The sequence below is a fragment of the Helianthus annuus genome, chromosome 17, assembly GCF_002127325.2.
Source record: "Helianthus annuus cultivar XRQ/B chromosome 17, HanXRQr2.0-SUNRISE, whole genome shotgun sequence".
Taxonomy (NCBI): Eukaryota; Viridiplantae; Streptophyta; class Magnoliopsida; order Asterales; family Asteraceae; genus Helianthus; species Helianthus annuus.
Window position 1 is genome coordinate 167,220,741 of NC_035449.2, and position 19,078 is coordinate 167,239,818.

The 19,078-nt window shown below is 35.1% G+C and overlaps 1 protein-coding gene and 1 long non-coding RNA gene across 5 annotated transcripts; both read right to left on the reverse strand.

Moving 5' to 3' along the window:
* Positions 1-1,916: 1,916 nt before the first annotated feature.
* LOC118489230 lies at positions 1,917-4,739 on the reverse strand. 4 transcript variants are annotated; one of them, XR_004886827.1, is made up of 5 exons: positions 4,601-4,739; positions 4,184-4,319; positions 3,599-3,657; positions 3,147-3,213; positions 1,917-2,387 (listed from the first exon to the last, which is right to left on the reverse strand). It is a non-coding gene; the product is annotated as an uncharacterized LOC118489230 (long non-coding RNA). The 4 variants fall into 4 exon arrangements; XR_004886826.1 differs by having other exon boundaries at positions 3,586-3,657; XR_004886824.1 differs by lacking the exon at positions 1,917-2,387 and having other exon boundaries at positions 2,737-3,213.
* Positions 4,740-16,073: 11,334 nt separating this feature from the next.
* LOC110925137 lies at positions 16,074-17,510 on the reverse strand. Its single transcript, XM_035986356.1, has 5 exons — positions 17,429-17,510; positions 17,220-17,249; positions 17,017-17,133; positions 16,625-16,743; positions 16,074-16,391 (listed from the first exon to the last, which is right to left on the reverse strand). The coding sequence occupies exons 1-5, from the start codon at positions 17,508-17,510 to the stop codon at positions 16,371-16,373; spliced, it is 369 nt and encodes a 122-aa protein (XP_035842249.1). The 3' UTR covers positions 16,074-16,370.
* Positions 17,511-19,078: the final 1,568 nt, after the last annotated feature.

Here is a 19,078-nt window from a genome sequence, read left to right on the forward strand (position 1 = left end):
CATTAGAATTCCATCGTGATCCAATAAGGAATAAAATAAACACTTGAAACCCAATTATTCCATATTGTGCTACCAGGTGGGCCTAAGAGAATGTTCATACATAATAATTTGCCAATTCAAAGCCCAAGTCACTACATGCTCATGTTTATATGAATGGGTCTCATATGATATTCACGGCCCACCATATACCCAAGAATCAAACAACCCTATTTTAATTTTTAAGGGATTCAACAGATCTGATCTCTCTCTTCGATATACCACATAAAAAACCCCCCAAAAAAATGTAACTTGTGCAGCCACTTCCAAACTGAAATTTGAGAAGCCTTCACATACTTTCAAGTCCCTCTCTTATCTATCTAATATGTTGAAGTGAGCGACAAAACTGGCTGAGGTGAGTGACGAAACGAAACTGATTGAATTTTTTTTAATCGACGAAACTGATAAAGGTTTGATGTGAGTGACGAAACAGAAACAGATTGAAGTTTTGAATCAACGAAACTGATTATTATGACGACGAAACTGAAATGAATGATGTAGGCGACGAAACAGAAAGTTGGAGGTCCGACGAAAAAGAATTGATTAAATTAAAATCGACGAAACTGATGTAATCTTTTTTTTTAATCTACGACGAAACTGAAGTGTGAATGAGGCTCGACGAAACTCAATTCTTTTTGGTGGTCGACGAAAGTGATGAATTTTTTTTTTTTTTTGAAGTCGACGAAACCCAAATAAAAATGTGATCGACTAAACCCAAATTTAATGACGACGAAACCGAGTGGATGGATAAGATCCGGAGAAAGTTGGACGAAATCTATTAAATTTGGTTAGATATGGACGAAATTGGATAAACAATTGTGATGAAACTTGTTTGAATGTGATGAAGTCTTTGATTGACGAAAATGGGCGGTGACGAAATCAATTGGGTGATTTCATATCTTGTCACAAAGTCAACAAGGAGATAAGATCAGTTGGTGAGATAAAGTAAAGCTTATCTTGATGTTGTCTGACACACTCAACCTTACTTTCAAACTACCATCATGCTTTGAACACAATTTTCAAACAATATATAATTCTTTTTTTTAATTCACAAACAATTGAAATAGTAACTACACAAGATCAAAAAGTAAATATCATGAAGAAAACATATTAACTCTATGAAGGTTTGATGAAGATATGAAGTTTCCGGTGCCGGAGAGTTTTGTCGAACACGAATTTGCTTAAACTTTCAATAAAAACTAAACTCTAAACATGCACACATGTAATATAACAAGGTTTTCAATGAAACTTATAGTAAAATAACAAGGTTTTTACTGATTTTTTTAATAAAATTTCCAGAAAAGATAATTTTTCAAATAAGAAAAATTTCTGAAAAGATGAACACACTTGTTTCAAACAATCACAATGTTTGGTTTTAAACAAGGAAAAGAGCCAATGCTCTGATACCAATTGTAGGACCGTGTTTCGGGACCAAAACCGTGATTAGTGTGAGATCGGTTCAAGACGGGAGAGATTAGAGAGATAAACAAACACTTCTTTGTATTAATCGGTAATAAAACATTACAAATCGGCCCGATTACTAGCTAACCGAACTAATACCAAAGGAGTATACATTCGGGGAGAAACCAAGTGGTGATCTCTCCCCCAAACCATAAAGCTCACAGGGAACTCACACAATGAGCTCACCCTTTCTCTAACACTCTCTAGTGCAAATGAAAGACAAGGGTGGTATTTATACCCACACCCATTTCACTTGCACACACACACGGTCAAACACATTACCCTCTCGTTTGACCACTTCAAACGAGCGGGTCAAAACACATTCGTTTGACCGTTTCACTAACTGTTACATATTCAACGTAAAATAAAATCTAATCTATTTGACAAGCATCGGACACAAAATCTGCATCAACAAACCCCTTCTTGTATTTAATCGACCCATTGGCGTAAATATTCAAGTCCAACAGGTCATTGATGTTGAAGGCGAAAATGGGACAGGGTGACACCATTGTGCGACTACCACCCAAACCGCTTGCGAAATCCACACCACAAAAATAAGCTCAGCCATCTTTGATGCTTCCCTACACACAGGGCAGATCGTGGAAGCCAGATTAACGTTTCGACATCTTAAAGCACACCTCCTTGGAAGCCTTTGCCCTCCAAGACAAAATGCCCACTTTCATAGGAACCCATTTGTTCCAACGAATAGCATTACCCGACTGCCCAAACCTTTTTAGTACAAATCGTTGTTTTAAGATGAGAACCAAAAATGTACCCGAATAATCAAGAAGCCAAGACCCCCGATCTCATGAATTAGAAACTAAATGAGATCCCGGAATACCAAAAACCAGACCACAATCTGTTCCTTCGACTCCATCCCCAGGATTTTGCTTCCGGTTCCAGTTAGAGGTGTACAAAAAACCGGTTATAAAACCGAAATCGCAAAAAAAAAAAAATAATAATAACTAAAACGGTTAATTTAAAAACTGGTTTTTCTATATCCGGTTCGGTTCGAAACCTGTCCTGCCGGTTTGATACCCGGTTCTGGGTCACTGATTAAAAACTGATATTTAAACTGAATGAGAAGAAAACCAGTCCGGTTAACCTATAACGTTCTTATTTAAAAAACATGTTTTTCTTTTCATTTTTTAAGCAATAAAACCCCAAGACGACAACTTTTTTTCAACAAAAAAAACCTCAAAAAAACTGTAGTTTTTTTCTACGAAAAAATGACCAAAAAACAACTTTTTTCAGCAAACAAACCCCCAAAACTGCTGGTTTTTTCTGCACAAAACCCTAAAAAAAACTGCAGTTTTTTTCGACGAAAAAATGCCCAAAAAAGAGCAGCTTTTTTCAGCAAACAAACCCCCAACACTGCACGTTTTTCAGCCCGAAAACATCAAAAAACTGCAGGTTTTTTCGACGAAAAATGCCCAAAATACAACAGCCTTTTTCAGCACCTAACCCCCCAAAACTGCACGTTTTTTCCGGCACAAACTTAAAAAAATTGTGTGTTTTTATGCAAAAAAACCCCACAACTCCGCAGGTTTTTTCAGCGAACAAAACATCTAAAACTATAGTTTTTTAAACCAAAAATAACAAACAGCTTGCGTTTAACAGAAATGAAATCATTAACATAATAAGTGTACCAAGAATTCTGATGTGAGTGATCAAACAAACTTATAAAAAGACATCCTCCCGGTTGTAATGTTCTATCTGAAAAACAAACAAACATTCATAAGGAAGCAATGTAATTGATTAACAAATAAAAAACCCTAAAAACAAAGAAACCAACTTAGGAACGTTACAAAATAGTTAAGAACAAAAACCATAAAATCGATTTCTTAATAGGAAAAATTATCAACGATGTGGACTCATAATTCGCTTCATCTAGGGGCAATTTTTAGGTTGTATTATCTACTTGAGATGTATCCAATGCTTCCCTCTAGCTTACCCTTTTGGGTACATCTCTAGTTCCAACCTTGAAACCAAAACATAAGAAATAAAAGAAATCATTTGCTCTTGCTCAGATGTTATTTGAGTTTATCTTAAGATATGTACATGGATGTAATTTCTAAATGCACTTACTCTGGGTCTTTACCTTGACAGCTTTGGTGGTGCCGAATGTTGAAGGAACCCGTTATTCCACTCCAGACCTTTCTAGAAGGACAAAGAAAAACAAAAGAGTTAATTAATGTTTTCATCCATGTGGTTTGTCAAAAATCATTAGTTCAGTCCATTAGTTTAAAAATTGCGATTTCAAGTCCCTGTGGTTTCACTTTTGTAACCATTTCAGTCCACCTCGTAACCATTTCAGTCCATGTACTTACAGAATAAATAGATTGAAATGGTTACAAAAGTTAAACCATAGGGACTTAAATGGTTACGAAAGTTAAACAACAGGGACTGAAATCACAATTTTTAAACTAATGGACTGAAATAGTGATTTTTGACAAACCACAGGGACAAAAACAGTACTTAACTCAAAACAAAAAACGTCAAGATCAAAAAGCCCCAAGTCAACTAATTAACTAATAATCTTATAATTCTTGACTAACACACTTCCAATCAAGAACAAAGGAAAACAAAACCCCCAAAAAAAATCAATATCATGGCTTAGAATGTGACAGTCTTTGCATTTGTTCATAATTCTAATATCTAAATGCCGATTTAACTTAACACTTACCAGCAAACTTGTAAGACAACACCACCACGAGTTGAACCTAATCAGCATCTCCCGATTCACCAATTCTGGAAACCAAAATGGAAATTAGCGGTCTGTTTCTCCCAAATCCTCTCTTTCTTTCTCTGGCTCTCATTCTCTGGATGTGTAAGTGAAAAGATAAGAAGGTAGGGTGGGGAATGGACACATATAAAATGAAAGACACAATCGAAGAAAGGCCAAACCAAAATCCATATCACTGAAGATTGAATGGTACAGAGGATTGAAGAAAGAAGGTGTGAATGAGAAGATTGTGAATTCTAGGGTTTGAGGAAAGAAGGTGAGACGTTATATATGGATCCGTATTAATTTTCGGAGTAAATAAAGGATCCAATATAGAATAACAATATAAAAAGGAAAAGGGTTAAGATTAGCACTTACAGTTGATCGATGAATATATATGATTCAAGGACTCCTTTGCATCCTGTCTTGCATCTTCAGATATGTCATTAACATCAAACCCTAACATCCATGGCACCAATTTTTAGTATTATTACATAAAGGTTTATAATACATAGCGATTTGTATTGAATCTGAATTGGAATCGAATAAATGATGCATCTAACTGAGAAAATTAGGTTAACAATAAAAATCATAGAGGAATGAAACTAAAAACATACCTTCTACTAGATGATTGTAGAGTCTAAATCGTTGAACAATGAAAAATAAGATGAAGAAGAGCAGAGTATTGAGAGAGTAGGGGAACGACCGTGAAAGAAAAATAGGGTTTGCAAACTTATATAGTGGATCCGTTTTCATGAGATGGTGACCCGACTTCACATTCAAGCTAAAAAATATAAACGGATCCTGCATCAAGATGGCTAATATGTTTTCCCGCCAAAATCACAAAAAAGCTTGCACTACAACGTGACACGTGGCCCAAAATCAATTCATTTATTATATATAACTAGCGGTAAGACACGTGTGCAAACACTGGTGGTTTATTAGAAAACCATGCATAACACATATTAATAGAAAGTATAGATAGGTATATAGATATTGTACCAAAACGTGTCATCTATTATAGCTAAAAGACAACTATAAACATAGATCATTTTTACATATGATTATTTCCATTCTCTTATTCAAAAAAGAGAGTATCCACCCCCATTGACAATGTAAACTTCTATAAACATAAGTACATATAAAAGATGTCTAACAAACTTAATAAAATTAGAATACAACTTAAGTTTTAACAAACATTAACTAAGAACATACGATCACCTGCCTAAACAACATTCATTAAACCTCAATCAAGAATTTGTTACGCAGCAACATGTCCTTTGCTACATGTTGTGATCTGGTTAAATATGCTACTGGAGACAATGTCACAGCTGCTGATCCAACAATCTTCCTATACAACAGATGATACTAAAACCCTTCTTTATTACTGATTTTTATTTCTCATCAACATCTTTCTGATTTGTCCTTTGAATTGTAGTTCAAAGTCCAGGGAGAACATGTCTTGTTCATCATCCCTTTCAAGTTGAAGGTCCAATAAATCTTCGAGATCGTATGCATTCAGATTATATGCACTATCCATTTTAATCTCTTCAACACTACCACCTGATCTGATCAAAGTCAATACTTGGGTTTTTGAGCATGACTTCCACTTTACTATCTTTGGATCAGTTGGCTTTCTTGGGAAAAGAATTATTGAATATGAGTTTGGTGATTGTGGTCTGCTAACTAAATTTGCAATGGATTCAGATAAAGCAGATGATGAGAGAAGGTTTTTCAGAGTATGGATCTTTAGAGACAGAGCAGCAGTTGTAGGATAGCCTGAGTTTTGAAGAACATTTGGATCGTCAGCTCTAAGTTCTTCCAGCTTTTTTGTAGGTCTCAACTATCTTTAGTTTAGACCATTTGGCAATGGATCTATCTAGACCATAACCAGCAGCCACAAGCTCTGCTTTCATTCTTTTAAACTTCAATGCCTCAGCTGAATCCACTATTTTGACTTTCTTCCAACTAGGTGGAGTTGGCTTTACCAGAGGATCATAGCGCATTTTGCGATTCTGTCGATCCTTCTCTAAGAGCATCTGCTGACCAGTTTTTGAATTGATCTTCGGTTGCATTATATGGTGTGTACTTCATAATGTGTCCAACATAATCATCCCTTAGTTGCATCTGAAGTTCAAGAATTACTGGCCTCTCAGACATAGATTTACTCAGGTCCCTAGCATAGTCTTCAAGTTTTACGACTTTGCTAAGCTGAAATGATAAGAACCTCTGGTATTCCCTGTTATCCATCCCTATGCTATTCTCTCTTGCTATAACCCCAGCCTGTGATACTTTTAATTTCAGATACTTATCTAAGTTTTGAGGCTTCTTATAGAGATAAAGGAGATGGGAAGGATCTTTTAGATGGATCCTCTATTGTGAAAAATGATTCAATTTCACCTTTAACAATGACTAACTCCAAAGGATATTGAGCTTCCAGAGAAATGACTGATCGTAGTGTAGCAATTGGAAGAGATGAAATAGGTTCTCTGGGTGGAAATGATGAGCATGGACTGTTTTAAATGGAGGCAGATGATACAGGGATTTCTGATTTAATCTCCTCATCATCTTCTAACACAATATGAGTTTTTCTCTTACGTGTGGATATGATTTCTGGTGAAGGAGAACGTTTTGGCAGTGAAGATGAATGTATGGGAAATCTTTGTGACGTTGGAGGTGGTTGGATTGTGGTTGGTGTAGTGAAAATGATCGTGGCAGATGTTTGACAAACTTTTGCTGAAACAACTGGTGTCTCAGTAGCTGTTTGGCTAACATCTGCTGATACTTTTGTTATATCAGCATCTATTGACAAAATGGGTGATGATGGTGTTGAAGCTATTTTCTCCTTCTTTTGTGGTGGTTTTTTTTTTTTTGGAGAAGGTTTGGATTTAGGTTCAGCAAAGGATACAACTTCTGTAGGATTAGCTTTTGAATCTGGTGGCAAATTTCTCAGTGAATCTTTCTCCCCCTTTTTGGCATCATCATCATCATCTTTCTCAAAGATTTATGTAGGGGTGGAGCAAGTAAGTTTCAACAGATGTTCCTTAATGTTCATAACGTCTGCTTGTGTGTCTTTATACCTAGCATCAACCAAATTTCTGATAAATTCCAAACTGAAATTGTAGTTACTTTTAGCCAAATTCCTCTAAGCTTGAAGGATGGGTTCCATAGAATTCCAAAGCTCTTTGGCAATTTCCTGTGTGGTAGGTTGACTTTTAAAAAGCTCTATCATCTGCTTAATCAATTCTTTCATTTCAGCAACATCTGTTTCAATGGTAGACACTCTAACCGTCAAATCCTTATAACTTAATTCATCACCTACTTTAATAGGATCATCTGAATTCCCACCTGTAGTGGTTGTATTTGTTTTGATAATGGGAGAAGACTCCATATCATCAGAAACATATGCCCCTTTTTCTTGGTTCTGGGGACTTCCCACTGAATCAGAGATTACAGTTGTAACCTCATTAGTGGTTGCCTTCAAGGGAGTCTTAATGATGTAACCACTGTCCAACTGATCACCAATGGGTTCAACAGTTGTAGTGGCTGCTCCACTTGAACTACCACCAAGAGTTTCGTAAAACTCAACGGGGATAACCTCCTCAACTGTTTGTAGGATAGCAGATTGAATTGGTTCAGACATAGTCATTTGTTGGGCTCTACTCTCAGTAATGTGTGGATGAGAGGAACTGTTTTGTTCTTGAATTTCAATTGCTTCAAACAGAGGTAATATTGTTAATGGAACTTGAGAAGAGGGTTGTGGTGTAGAAAGCGAGATTGCCCTGGGAGAGGGGCTTTTAAACATACTTTCATAAGAAAGGTCTACTTCATGTTGTAGTGTCCCGGTACTTACAACATGATCCTTTTGTGAGGATACATGAGGAGTATGGATGGGTTGAGATCTTTCCAACAACTGTGATGAAGTAGCAGCAGTGGTTTCAAGTGACATTTGTGTTGTCACTGGATTAACCTTTTGGATCTCATCTTCCAGAGGAACCTTTTTATTTTGTTTGTTTTTTGGTGAACTTTTTAGATGTGGCGGGTTTCTTTTTGCGTTTTGCTGGTGTGTGTTTCACAACACCGGTTGTGGTGTCATGATCACCAGGAGCAGTTGGCCTAACAACAGAGGTTTGAGCAACAGATGTGGACTCATCTAAAACAGGCTCATCCTCCTTTGTTTCTGTTTTTGAAACTTTTGACTCTTTATGGTAAAAGTTTTACATGTAAGACTATTTATTTGAAAAGCTACACCTTGTTCAAAATCTTTTTGTGACACTTATTTTCATAGATAGTAGCTTAGAAGTCTTGGATACAACAGAAAAGCATTATTATGAACACCTTTTTTCAATTTTTTCACATTTTTCACATTAGTCAACAAATTAGAAAATAGTGTTTGTGATAAATTGTAATCAGATTTTGTTAAAATAACATAACCCAAATACTGAATGTTTAAAGGTATCTCATTAAATGCGGTGGTCTTGGCTGAGAGGCAAGTTAAAAGAGTCTGAAACAAAAATTTCATTGGCGGAGGGAAGTTTGGTTTGTACATAGTAACTTCCTTTAATTGTGCATCATACCATCTTTCAATGAACTCTGTATGAAGTTCAGGTTTTTCAAAGTTGTTCTTACCTCCCAAGTCGTCCAAATCGAATGTAGTGGAAATTGTAGATGGAGAAATTCGTACCACACTTTTCCTGACCTTAGATGTGATGGCAACTGGATTATTATCTTCAGACTCTATTTTAGCATTAAACCAAAATTGTCAGAGTGTTTCCGTATGAACCGGAGAATCAACAGTAAGGATTGATTTGTATTTTAATGACGTTAAAAGGTCAATTATTGAGTGAAAGCTGGTATTTTTGCTGGTTTTCTCGAAGATAGGGAGGTAGTTGTGAGGGTTTTTGATGTTCAGAGATATGATCGGAGAAGAAGGTGATTTGGGGATGAAACAGGGTTTAAGTTGGAGGGTTTTTAATATGTTGGAAACTGCTTTTGAGAATTTTGTATTCGAGACGGCAGTGGTAGAAGCTCGATTTAGGGATGAAACAATGTTTATATAGAGAGAAAAAGTGAAGGCTGACGTTGCAGTAGTTACAAATATCTGATGGCTAAGATCTGTCCACGTCAGAACCTCTCTTGTAACAACCGATGACACTTGTTTGGAAACCTCTGTTGCCCGACTACAGAAGTTGGGAACAGTGTGAGTCAAACAGTCAATAGATAAACATAAGTTATGAGAACAAATGATAACTTCAGCAGTGTTTTTATTTTTAGCTAACATCTGTCCACGTCAGAACCTCTCTTGTGACAACCAATGACAGTTGTTTGGAAACCTCTGTTGGCCGACTACAGAAGTTGGGAACAGTGTGAGTCAAATAGTCGTTAGATAAACAATAGTTATGAGAACAGATGATAACTTTCAGCAGTGGTTTTATTTTTAGCTAACATCTGTCCATGTCAGAACCTCTCTTGTGATAATGGATGACAGTCAGCAGTGTAGTAAATCAACAGTCATTAGGATAAAAAGAAGTTATGACAACAGACGGTACCTTTCAGCGGTGGATGTATTTTTAGGCAAGCAGAGGTTTCAAAAACAGTTGTTTTCAACAGTCGTTAGTCTAACATATGCTATTAGCCTAACCACTATTAGTATCAAAACCTCTGTTGAGCATTTTAAGTTTGAATATCTGTTGTTCGTTAACATCTGTTGGACCATAGTAGACCTTTGTATCTTCAGACATTTATTCATCAGCAGATGCTCTCTTTTATCAGACTTTAGCTACAACAGACCTTTTACAACAGCAAATATTGACTCTTTGTAATTTGGTCTTACCGCAAATTCTTCCAAAAAACTGTTGTTGATGAACAAATATTCTAGTTTATTTTGTCTTTACAATCATCTGTTCAGCCTTAAACCAACCTTTAATCCTTTTAAACCTCTGTTGACTAACAAACATCTGTTCAGACACAATTCAACATCAACATAATCTAAATCAAACCCAGAGACAATTACACATCAACATCAATATTAGTCTGCAATCCTTAGATGTTATTCAAAATTATATAATAATACTTAGGAATGACTGAAATAATTATCATGAAGATGCGACAACAAAGATTAATAGTATTAAAATTTATTCATTTATTCAGCAGTGGTAAATCAACAGTCATTAGGATACACAGTTGTTTCATAAGAATATTCGAATAAATGATAACAGTAGCATGCTTATACAAAGGTCTATAATTACAATTTCGCATACTGTGCAACATCTAATCTAATGGACTAACAAACTCCCGACATCTGCTAAAACCTTTTGTTGGCTCAACATATTTTGAATATCATCTGTTGTTCTTTAACAACTGGTCTCCCATACAGACCTTTCCTTCTTCAATCTTTCATCATCAGCAGATATTCTCTTTTACCAGACTTTAACTACAACAGACCTTTTACAACTCCAAATATCGACTCTCTGTAATTTGCATGAGCAAATTCTTCAAAAACTGATATCAATCATCAAATTTTATACCTTGTTTTATCTTTGCACTCATCTGTTCACCATTAAACCAACCCTTGATCCTATTAAACCTCTGTTGACTTACCAAACATCTGTTCACACACAATTCAACATCAACATAATCTAAATCAAACTCAAACACTAAATAAGTAAAAGTAAAATGCAACAACATAGATTCATAAGATTAAAATTTATTCATTTATTCATGACATTAAAAGACCAATTATTACATAACATACTGAACAACTAAACTTTCAAATCTAACAATAACAGCAATAATTAAGAAATTTTAGCTTCAACTCCATCGATTGCTGAACCTCTCGATGTATGTCCTTCAGCATCGCCATGAACTCCACGTCTCTATCACCGCACTCTATATTACTAACAACACAAAGCTCACGAATAGAATTTGAAGGCATCCGCATCAGATTTCTGGAAACCTAGTCTCTCGTGAACAGGCCAACTTGTAGTCCATCAAAACATCTCTTCAGCTCTCGAAGAGTAGCCCTATCCTCATACACATGTTCCTTAATTTGCCTGATCAAATGATGCTTTAAATCATCTAATTTTGCAGAAGTGTATGACACCATTTCAATAAACTGTACTACTCGACTTTCCTGAAAGTATGATATCTTCATAGGAAAATGTGATGAAAAACAGGTGAAGTGCAATGAGTTTATATACTGAAATATCTAACAGTAAAAGAAATCACACTTAAACACATTGCACATTTAATAATCTAATCAATCAAAACATGTAGATTTAATATAAACATATTAATGTATATTTCAAAACAACAGTCTTTTAATGCAAAAACCTTTTCAAACCCACTACAACTTTTATGGGAAAACTATAAAATTAAATATCAAGAAACTCAAGGGGCAAATTTTAGAACATCAAAGATCAAAAGCAGATTATCATAATTACAATTAACCTTTTCACTTACCATATAGACGTGTTTTTAAACTCTATAAAAGACCGATGATTACTTTTGATTCACCCCATCAACAAATTGTCTTACAAATCACTGTCTGTCAAAAATTGTTCCAAATCAGAAAATCCAACAAAAATCTACATAGCAAACTTCAGCTTCTACCACTGGTCAGACACCAGCGATGTTAAAACACAATTCTCGATGTGGTCACTTAAAGAAAAAAGAACAGACGAAGAACTAAACAACCTGGAACAGCATAGCATTACTCGATGAAGTCCTCCACTCTCCTCCATCAGATTTCCAGAAGAATGCAAAAGAGTTTCTGACACAACTACTAAAATAGGATCAGAAAATCTGCAACATGCTAACTAATCTGAAAAACAAAAGAAAGCATGAAATCACATGGAGAAAGGCCAGAGTCTACAAAATCTTAGCAAGTATTAACTCTAGTGTGTAATAGTTTTTGAATATTTCAGTAAATTTTTATTTTTCTATGTATGTTTATTTAATTTCATAATCTCAATATGCATCTTAACATCATCGCTAAATGTCACACTGTCAATAAAAACTATCAACATTATCAACACTTGTTTCTTCATAATCAAATTAAACTACAGGTAATCAAAATAAGAAACAAACCTAAAATGCAAAGGTCTCCTCTCAACGAAGGTAGCACATATAACTTTTCACGATATTGCACCAATCTACACTTTGTATAAAAGAAGAAAATCTCACTGACATAATAAAAGCTGAGTTTTGATTTAACAATGTGTGAACAATACAACTCTCTCATCAAAGAAGGTAGCACATGTAACTTTTCATGATGTTGCAACAATGATACTGCAACATCGATGTTGAAAGGCTGATGTGTAAAGGGAAGCTTCATTGAAACGACGATGTTGGAACAAGATACTGGAATGATAATATGTAAACAGAATCAACAAATGTTTGAACAAAGAAGTGTAATCGGAGATTAGCCGGCTTAATCATGAGAGCTATGCATTTGAGAGAGAGAGAGAGAGATACGCTCGCAGATATGAGCGAGAGAGATAGAGTTGAAATTTGAATGTGGAGCCAGATTCATATATCTTATTTATAGGGTTCAAATATATGGTTTGAATTTTGAATCTTGAATCTAGCGCCAGAATTTTGAATCTGGCCAGAGGTTTACTTTGTTTACGATGAACAGGGGTTTGAATGTAAAGTGAAGAGCAGATGTTTTAATTGTGAATGAAGTATAGATGTTATTGGCAGAGGTTTGAGTTAATTTTAAATGATTTTATATATTAGATTTTATGATGCAGTAATGACATAAGAAAAGCATTGTTGGACAGCCTCTCTAGCTGCCACATCAGCTTTTCTTATGTCATCGATTTTTCTCCTTTTATAGAAAGTACTAGCGGTAAGACCCGTGAGCAAACACGGGTGGCTTTTAGAAAACCATGCATACCATATTTTATTAGTCGACGAATGATTATACATTTTTTAAGGTTTAATTAAAAATGGATTATAAAGAAAGGGAACATCAATTAAATAACAAATAAAGGATACTTTACGGACTGAAAGAAGAACTTTATGTCATAACTCTATTAATGAACTTTGTGATACTTTGGGTTAGTATCTTTAATTTCAAAAGATTCATTAGTGATCGTTTCGTTAACTATATATTGAAAGAGGGTACATTTTTTTCTCCATGATCAATTTTCACCATGGTGTATTCTATGTTCTTTTTGACATATATTTAGCGATAACTAATTACGATTCGCTTTTTCCTAAAGTGATCATCAATAATCTTAAAGATAAAAAGAGAAAAGTTGTTGGTTCAAAACTTATTTAAACCTAAAAATGAAACAGGTCAAAATGGTTTAAAAAAACAAAACCTTTAAAAAGAAAAAAATAGGAACTTGGAACAAATTCTTTCTCATCACTTGTCTTCTTCTAGTTCTTTGGCAAATAGCATCTAAGAATACCAATATCTGAAAGTGAAACATGAAAAGCTAGTAATTATATAGTCGAATCGATAAGGATAATATCTATTGTTTTTATGAATTTAAACGATAGAACAAAACAGAGAAGTAAATTAACATTTGCTTAAATACAAATATAGATCATGTTATTTTTTCATTTTTAATTCTCTCTTAGATACATATACCAAGAAAAAATCAATCACAGTTGCCAGAAGTACCAGTATAGCATTACCCACAAATAAACAACTATGTTTTCAAGTTAACCAGTTCAGTCTTAATATTTAATAAAATAGCAGATGATATATTCATGAACCAAATGTCTTTGTTAACTTACAGAGCCAAATATTTCAAATCCAAGGTCAACACTACACATGCTGAATTTTAAAAGGTCTTTTGAACTCAATTCTATCCCACCGAATACACATGTGAATTGCACAGTGAATAGCGCTAATGAACGTAAACATGAAAAACTAAGGGCAATCGGATCAAATACTCAAAAATGGTAAAAAAAAATTGTAACGAATTACAAACATTCTAATGATCATAAGCATGATATTTACCTTTTCTCTTCACTTTTGCCAGCCGTCATTATATGATTAAGACCAAATCTGAGGTAACTAATCTTGGCTGATTGGTAATTAAAAAAAACCACTGTTGGGCTTGGAGAAAACACTGTTGGGTAATTTTTTATTGGATTAAAACAGTGTTTTGTGGAGAAAACAGTAATTGAAACCACTGTTAGGTTAAAACTGTGGTTCAGTGGTTTCAACCATTGTTTTCTTCACAAAACACTGTTTTAGCCGAACAGCGGTTTCAAACCACAGTTTTAACCCAACAGTGGTTTCAACCACTATTTTCTCCAAAAAAAAAACACTATTTTAACCCAATAAAATATTACCCAATAGTGGTTTCAACCATTGTTTTCTCCAAGCCCAATATGATTACAACAGTGATTTCAACCACTGTTTTCAAACCTTATAAAATATTACCTCAGCTTCAAAATCCACTTCTCCAATGCTTACGACGTTGCACCGTTTTCGACATCGAACAGATTCATTGCACCGCTTTCGACATCGAACTTAATCAGTCTTAAACTACAAGTAACAACTATTATCAATATGCTTAGGATTGAAATTTGTAATGATAACAAAGTAAAGGATCAACTTATAGAATACAGAGCAACGCTGGCCCTCGATCAAAATCTGTGAACTTGTAAACTAACCAAAATACTACAAACTTGTATGTATACAATGGTTGATGAACAACAGTTAGTGTATGTCAATTGAAGATTTCTTCTCAGCCTATCCTAATTCAATGTGGTTCAAAGCTTGGTATTTATTGCCCAAACAAAATCATCTTGAGCATATTTTGTTTTACAACTAAAAACGATTGATGGTAATAATCTTTATACATCAAACCATTTTTAAGAGCATTATGTCAGAAGAATTTAACACTACCTTGGCTTTAAAAAGCGCGTTTGAGGGCATAGTTGAACAACATCCCTTTGCACCAACAGCCAACAGCAAGGTAGCCTATCTCAAGTGGTCGGTTATTGTAATCCACTGGTGTGATCGCAGCTTGAATCAAATACCTTTTCCAATAACATCAGTTTCGCTTCTGGAGGTATGCCTATCAACACTCAACCAAATAAAACTTTTGTACACATTTAATAAAAAAAAAAAAAAAAAAATCACACAGTCACTCTCCAACTTTTAATAACTTGAAACCATTAGTCAAAAGCCGAAACTGCATCAAGTAGAATCTGAATAATTAATATAAGCAAAAAGATGATATTAAAACAAAGTTATCATGCTGTTAGCCTAAAGCGAAGGTTACCTAACAAGATTTTAAATTTCCACCACAAGCAACATAATGCAAAGGAGTGCTTCCAGCTCCTACAAAGCAGCGTATGTTAGGATACAAAAATGGCACACATAGAACGAAAAATTTGGTTTTAAAAAGCGTATGGCGCTCAGATGTGTTTTGATCCTAAAAGCCGATGTGATGCGTGAGGCTGGCGTATCACATATGTGAGGCATTCATTATTAAGAAAATATTATCTATAATTTAGCTTGTTAGCTTTTAAACACTGAAATATGTAATATTCTCATTATCTATGCCTCTCTGGTCAAAAATTATTTATAGATAAAATGTTCACTTGTTAACTTTTAACCACTAAAATATAAGATATTCTCATCATTTGTGGTCAAATTTGTTCAATCCATGGTCTAAATAGTCAAACCAATTGCTCGATCGATAGTAAGATTGTTCAATCAAATTTGAAACACTCATACCCATTGCAATCAATGGTCTAATTTGTTCCAATACTGGTTAACTGCATAACGCACCGCATCAGCCGTATCACATGCGCGTCATATGATTCATGCATCAAATGCAGCGATGCGATCTCATCGACGCATCATGTGATGCACGCATTTAAAACCAAGATCCAAATTGACCCATTAATATGTAAATCGGTTGAATGATAACGTCTAGTGACAAACATTATTATTTGGATCTCGAACGACCGACGTACCTATCAAATCCATTGATGTTCCATAATGGAACGTGATATTCGAACAACCGACATACCTATCAAATCCATTGAAGTTCCATAATGGAACGTGAGAACTGATGTATCTGCATGCAGATCGAGAAGCAGCTGTACACAATCAGCATACCCATTTAATGCCGCCATGTGAAGACCAGTTATACCACCATCCACATCTTTATTAACAAACTTCACCAATGCACTACAGGGACCATAAAGATGATACTATTTAATCACTGAAAGATAACTAAATGTTCACGAATAAATACACTGAAGTGTAATAATGATAGTCTACAGAGATCTTTGGATCCCATATTTAGAAAATAACTATGTGAAAAAGAACAATCACAATCAGATAATCAGTAAAATGTGTGGCAGGGGACAACAAACTTTAGCTTAAACCAAAAGAGAAACTCTGACAACAAAAAAACATACCTTATCATAATCGTATAGTGAGATCTCAGGAGTTGAAACAATTTTAAACAAATCGGTTTTACTCAACCCAACAACCCTAAAATGCCGCCCATAAATATCAGTTCCGGGTCTTGATTCAACTGCACCGAGCCCTTTTCCCGTTCTTTAATTGTCTTTTTTCTTTCCTTATACGGCTTCCTAGATGTCAACTTCTTGTATAAAAACTCATCTCCTTTTATGTCGAATTCCTTGTTCACTACAAAAAACACAAATTCAAACAAAGAGATAACCACACAATTTAAATATTTCAAAAATAAAGAACAGGAACTATGACAAGATTTTGATGTCGGAATCGACATGGATCGGGACGAGAGAAAATTCAGCTCGTTAGCGACAAAGAGAGCAATGATCACCATGTAAGTATTTCTGGACCAGAGTTCTACAAGCGGCTAATCGGTGTCTTGCCATATCGGCACCGGTTACGAAACCTGAGTTTCCAAGCAGTTCTAATATCATGCAAAGTTTAGCACCTGTGGACGGATTAAGTGATAGAATAAGATAACCGCAATGAAAATGAAACAACGATTCATAAGAGGTAATTGACGGTATTGTTTACCTGGAGCAGCACAAAGATCAAGAACGTGATCTTATCAATTGTTAACAAAAAATATGAAAATTATCTCTACAAAATTGAGGTTCAGCTGATTCAAATATCGCTAAAAAATGTCTAGAATCATATCAAATATCTCTCGTCCATAGTCTTGTCCATGTCAACAATATTCCTACATACCAAAAATAATAAAAATATAACAGAAACGTAAGTACGAAGCTCTAGGTCATCGATCCTTACCTTGCCATCAGGTAATAGCATCGTCGCCGTCCAAAGTTGTGACCGATCCCTAGTCATTGTTGAATCTTCACCGCTAAACTCACTTCATCGTTGCCTGTAATTATCTTCATCCGCTCATCCATTGTTACACACATTAGGATCCTATATATTTCCATCTCAGAACTATTATATCTCCAATGTAGACTTTAACATATTTTCCATCAATTAGCACTTGTGTTCAGTTAAAAGCCTTAGTCCCTATGTTGTGTATCATAGATGCAAGAGGTGAGACTTCTTTTAATAAAACAAATATTGCTCAAAAGAAATTGTTTTACAAATAACTTGCACGATTGGAAAGAGAAACAAAATACTCACAGCCACTATGGAATATGCTAATCAAGGTTAGAAACAGGATTCGAAGATTTGATTCATGCTTCAAATCACTGTCTAAATGTCTACATGTGCAGAGATTCAAACCAAACCATATTCATCATCACCATCATCATCAATTTGACTTAGTCAACAAACTCAACTAACTCTTAATGGGAAAAATAAACAATTTGAGAAGTGAATTCTAAAACTTACAGCCATAACTATAGCACTGAATCAGCGAAACATTGATTTACAACTACAAATCAACATATCTCATGAGATCAACAATTGACCTAGTCATCAAACTCAACTAACGCATAATTCCATTTCACAATCACAAAGCTCCACAATCCGATTCCACAAATTACTTCTAAATCAAATAAAACCACAAATTACAACTGCAATTGAAGAAACAAAACGCACCTGAAAGTTGATTGAAATCAAACACAAAGACGAATGAAGACTAACAAATAAGGTGATCGAAATTAAATAAAAAAAACTTGTGGAGAATTTGGATTATTTAGAGAAAATGTTTGGAGCATACCTGTGATATGTGCAAAAAAAACTGGTCAACCCCATGTTCACCATGCATTCTAGAATTAAACTGTTTTGTTTGTTTATTTTCTTTTGTTATTCCTATTTATTTGTAGTTAGTTATTTCATTATCTTTCTTTGTAAGCCTTTATAAGTGGCATCGTGGGTCTATGAGAGGTTATCAATGAAGAAATGAATTAGTAAATTTGGTTTCCCTCTAATTTGCTTTCTGGCTTCTCTCTATAATTTCTTGGATCATTTGATTACGACTCGGTTCGTAACAATTGGTATCAGAGCGGTCTTGATCCACATCAATGGACGCTCAAACTCTATCCAAACACGAGTTGTTCGATCGAATCAAGTCGAGTATTGCTCGGATGGTCGATATCCTCAAAAATCGACCTCGATTCCCTACCCTTGCTCCAAAACCCATTCCTACAGCCACACCGTCACCACCCATTTCTGCCACTGAACCACCGGTTACTGCTACCACACCACCATCCTTGTCAACCGCTTCTGCCACACCGCCACAAATTAGTCCCCAACCTCCTTATGTTCTTCACACCAATGTTCTTCACGTCATACTGAGACCCACACAACACAAAGCCCATTTCAACTCTATCAATAACCATTTCAGCAACCAAAATGACATCCTTCCCACCCTTGTCAACTCCCCCACCAAACCAATTGCAATCCCCACGTCCCCGACACCGTCACGAAATCCAATTCCGAAGCTAGAT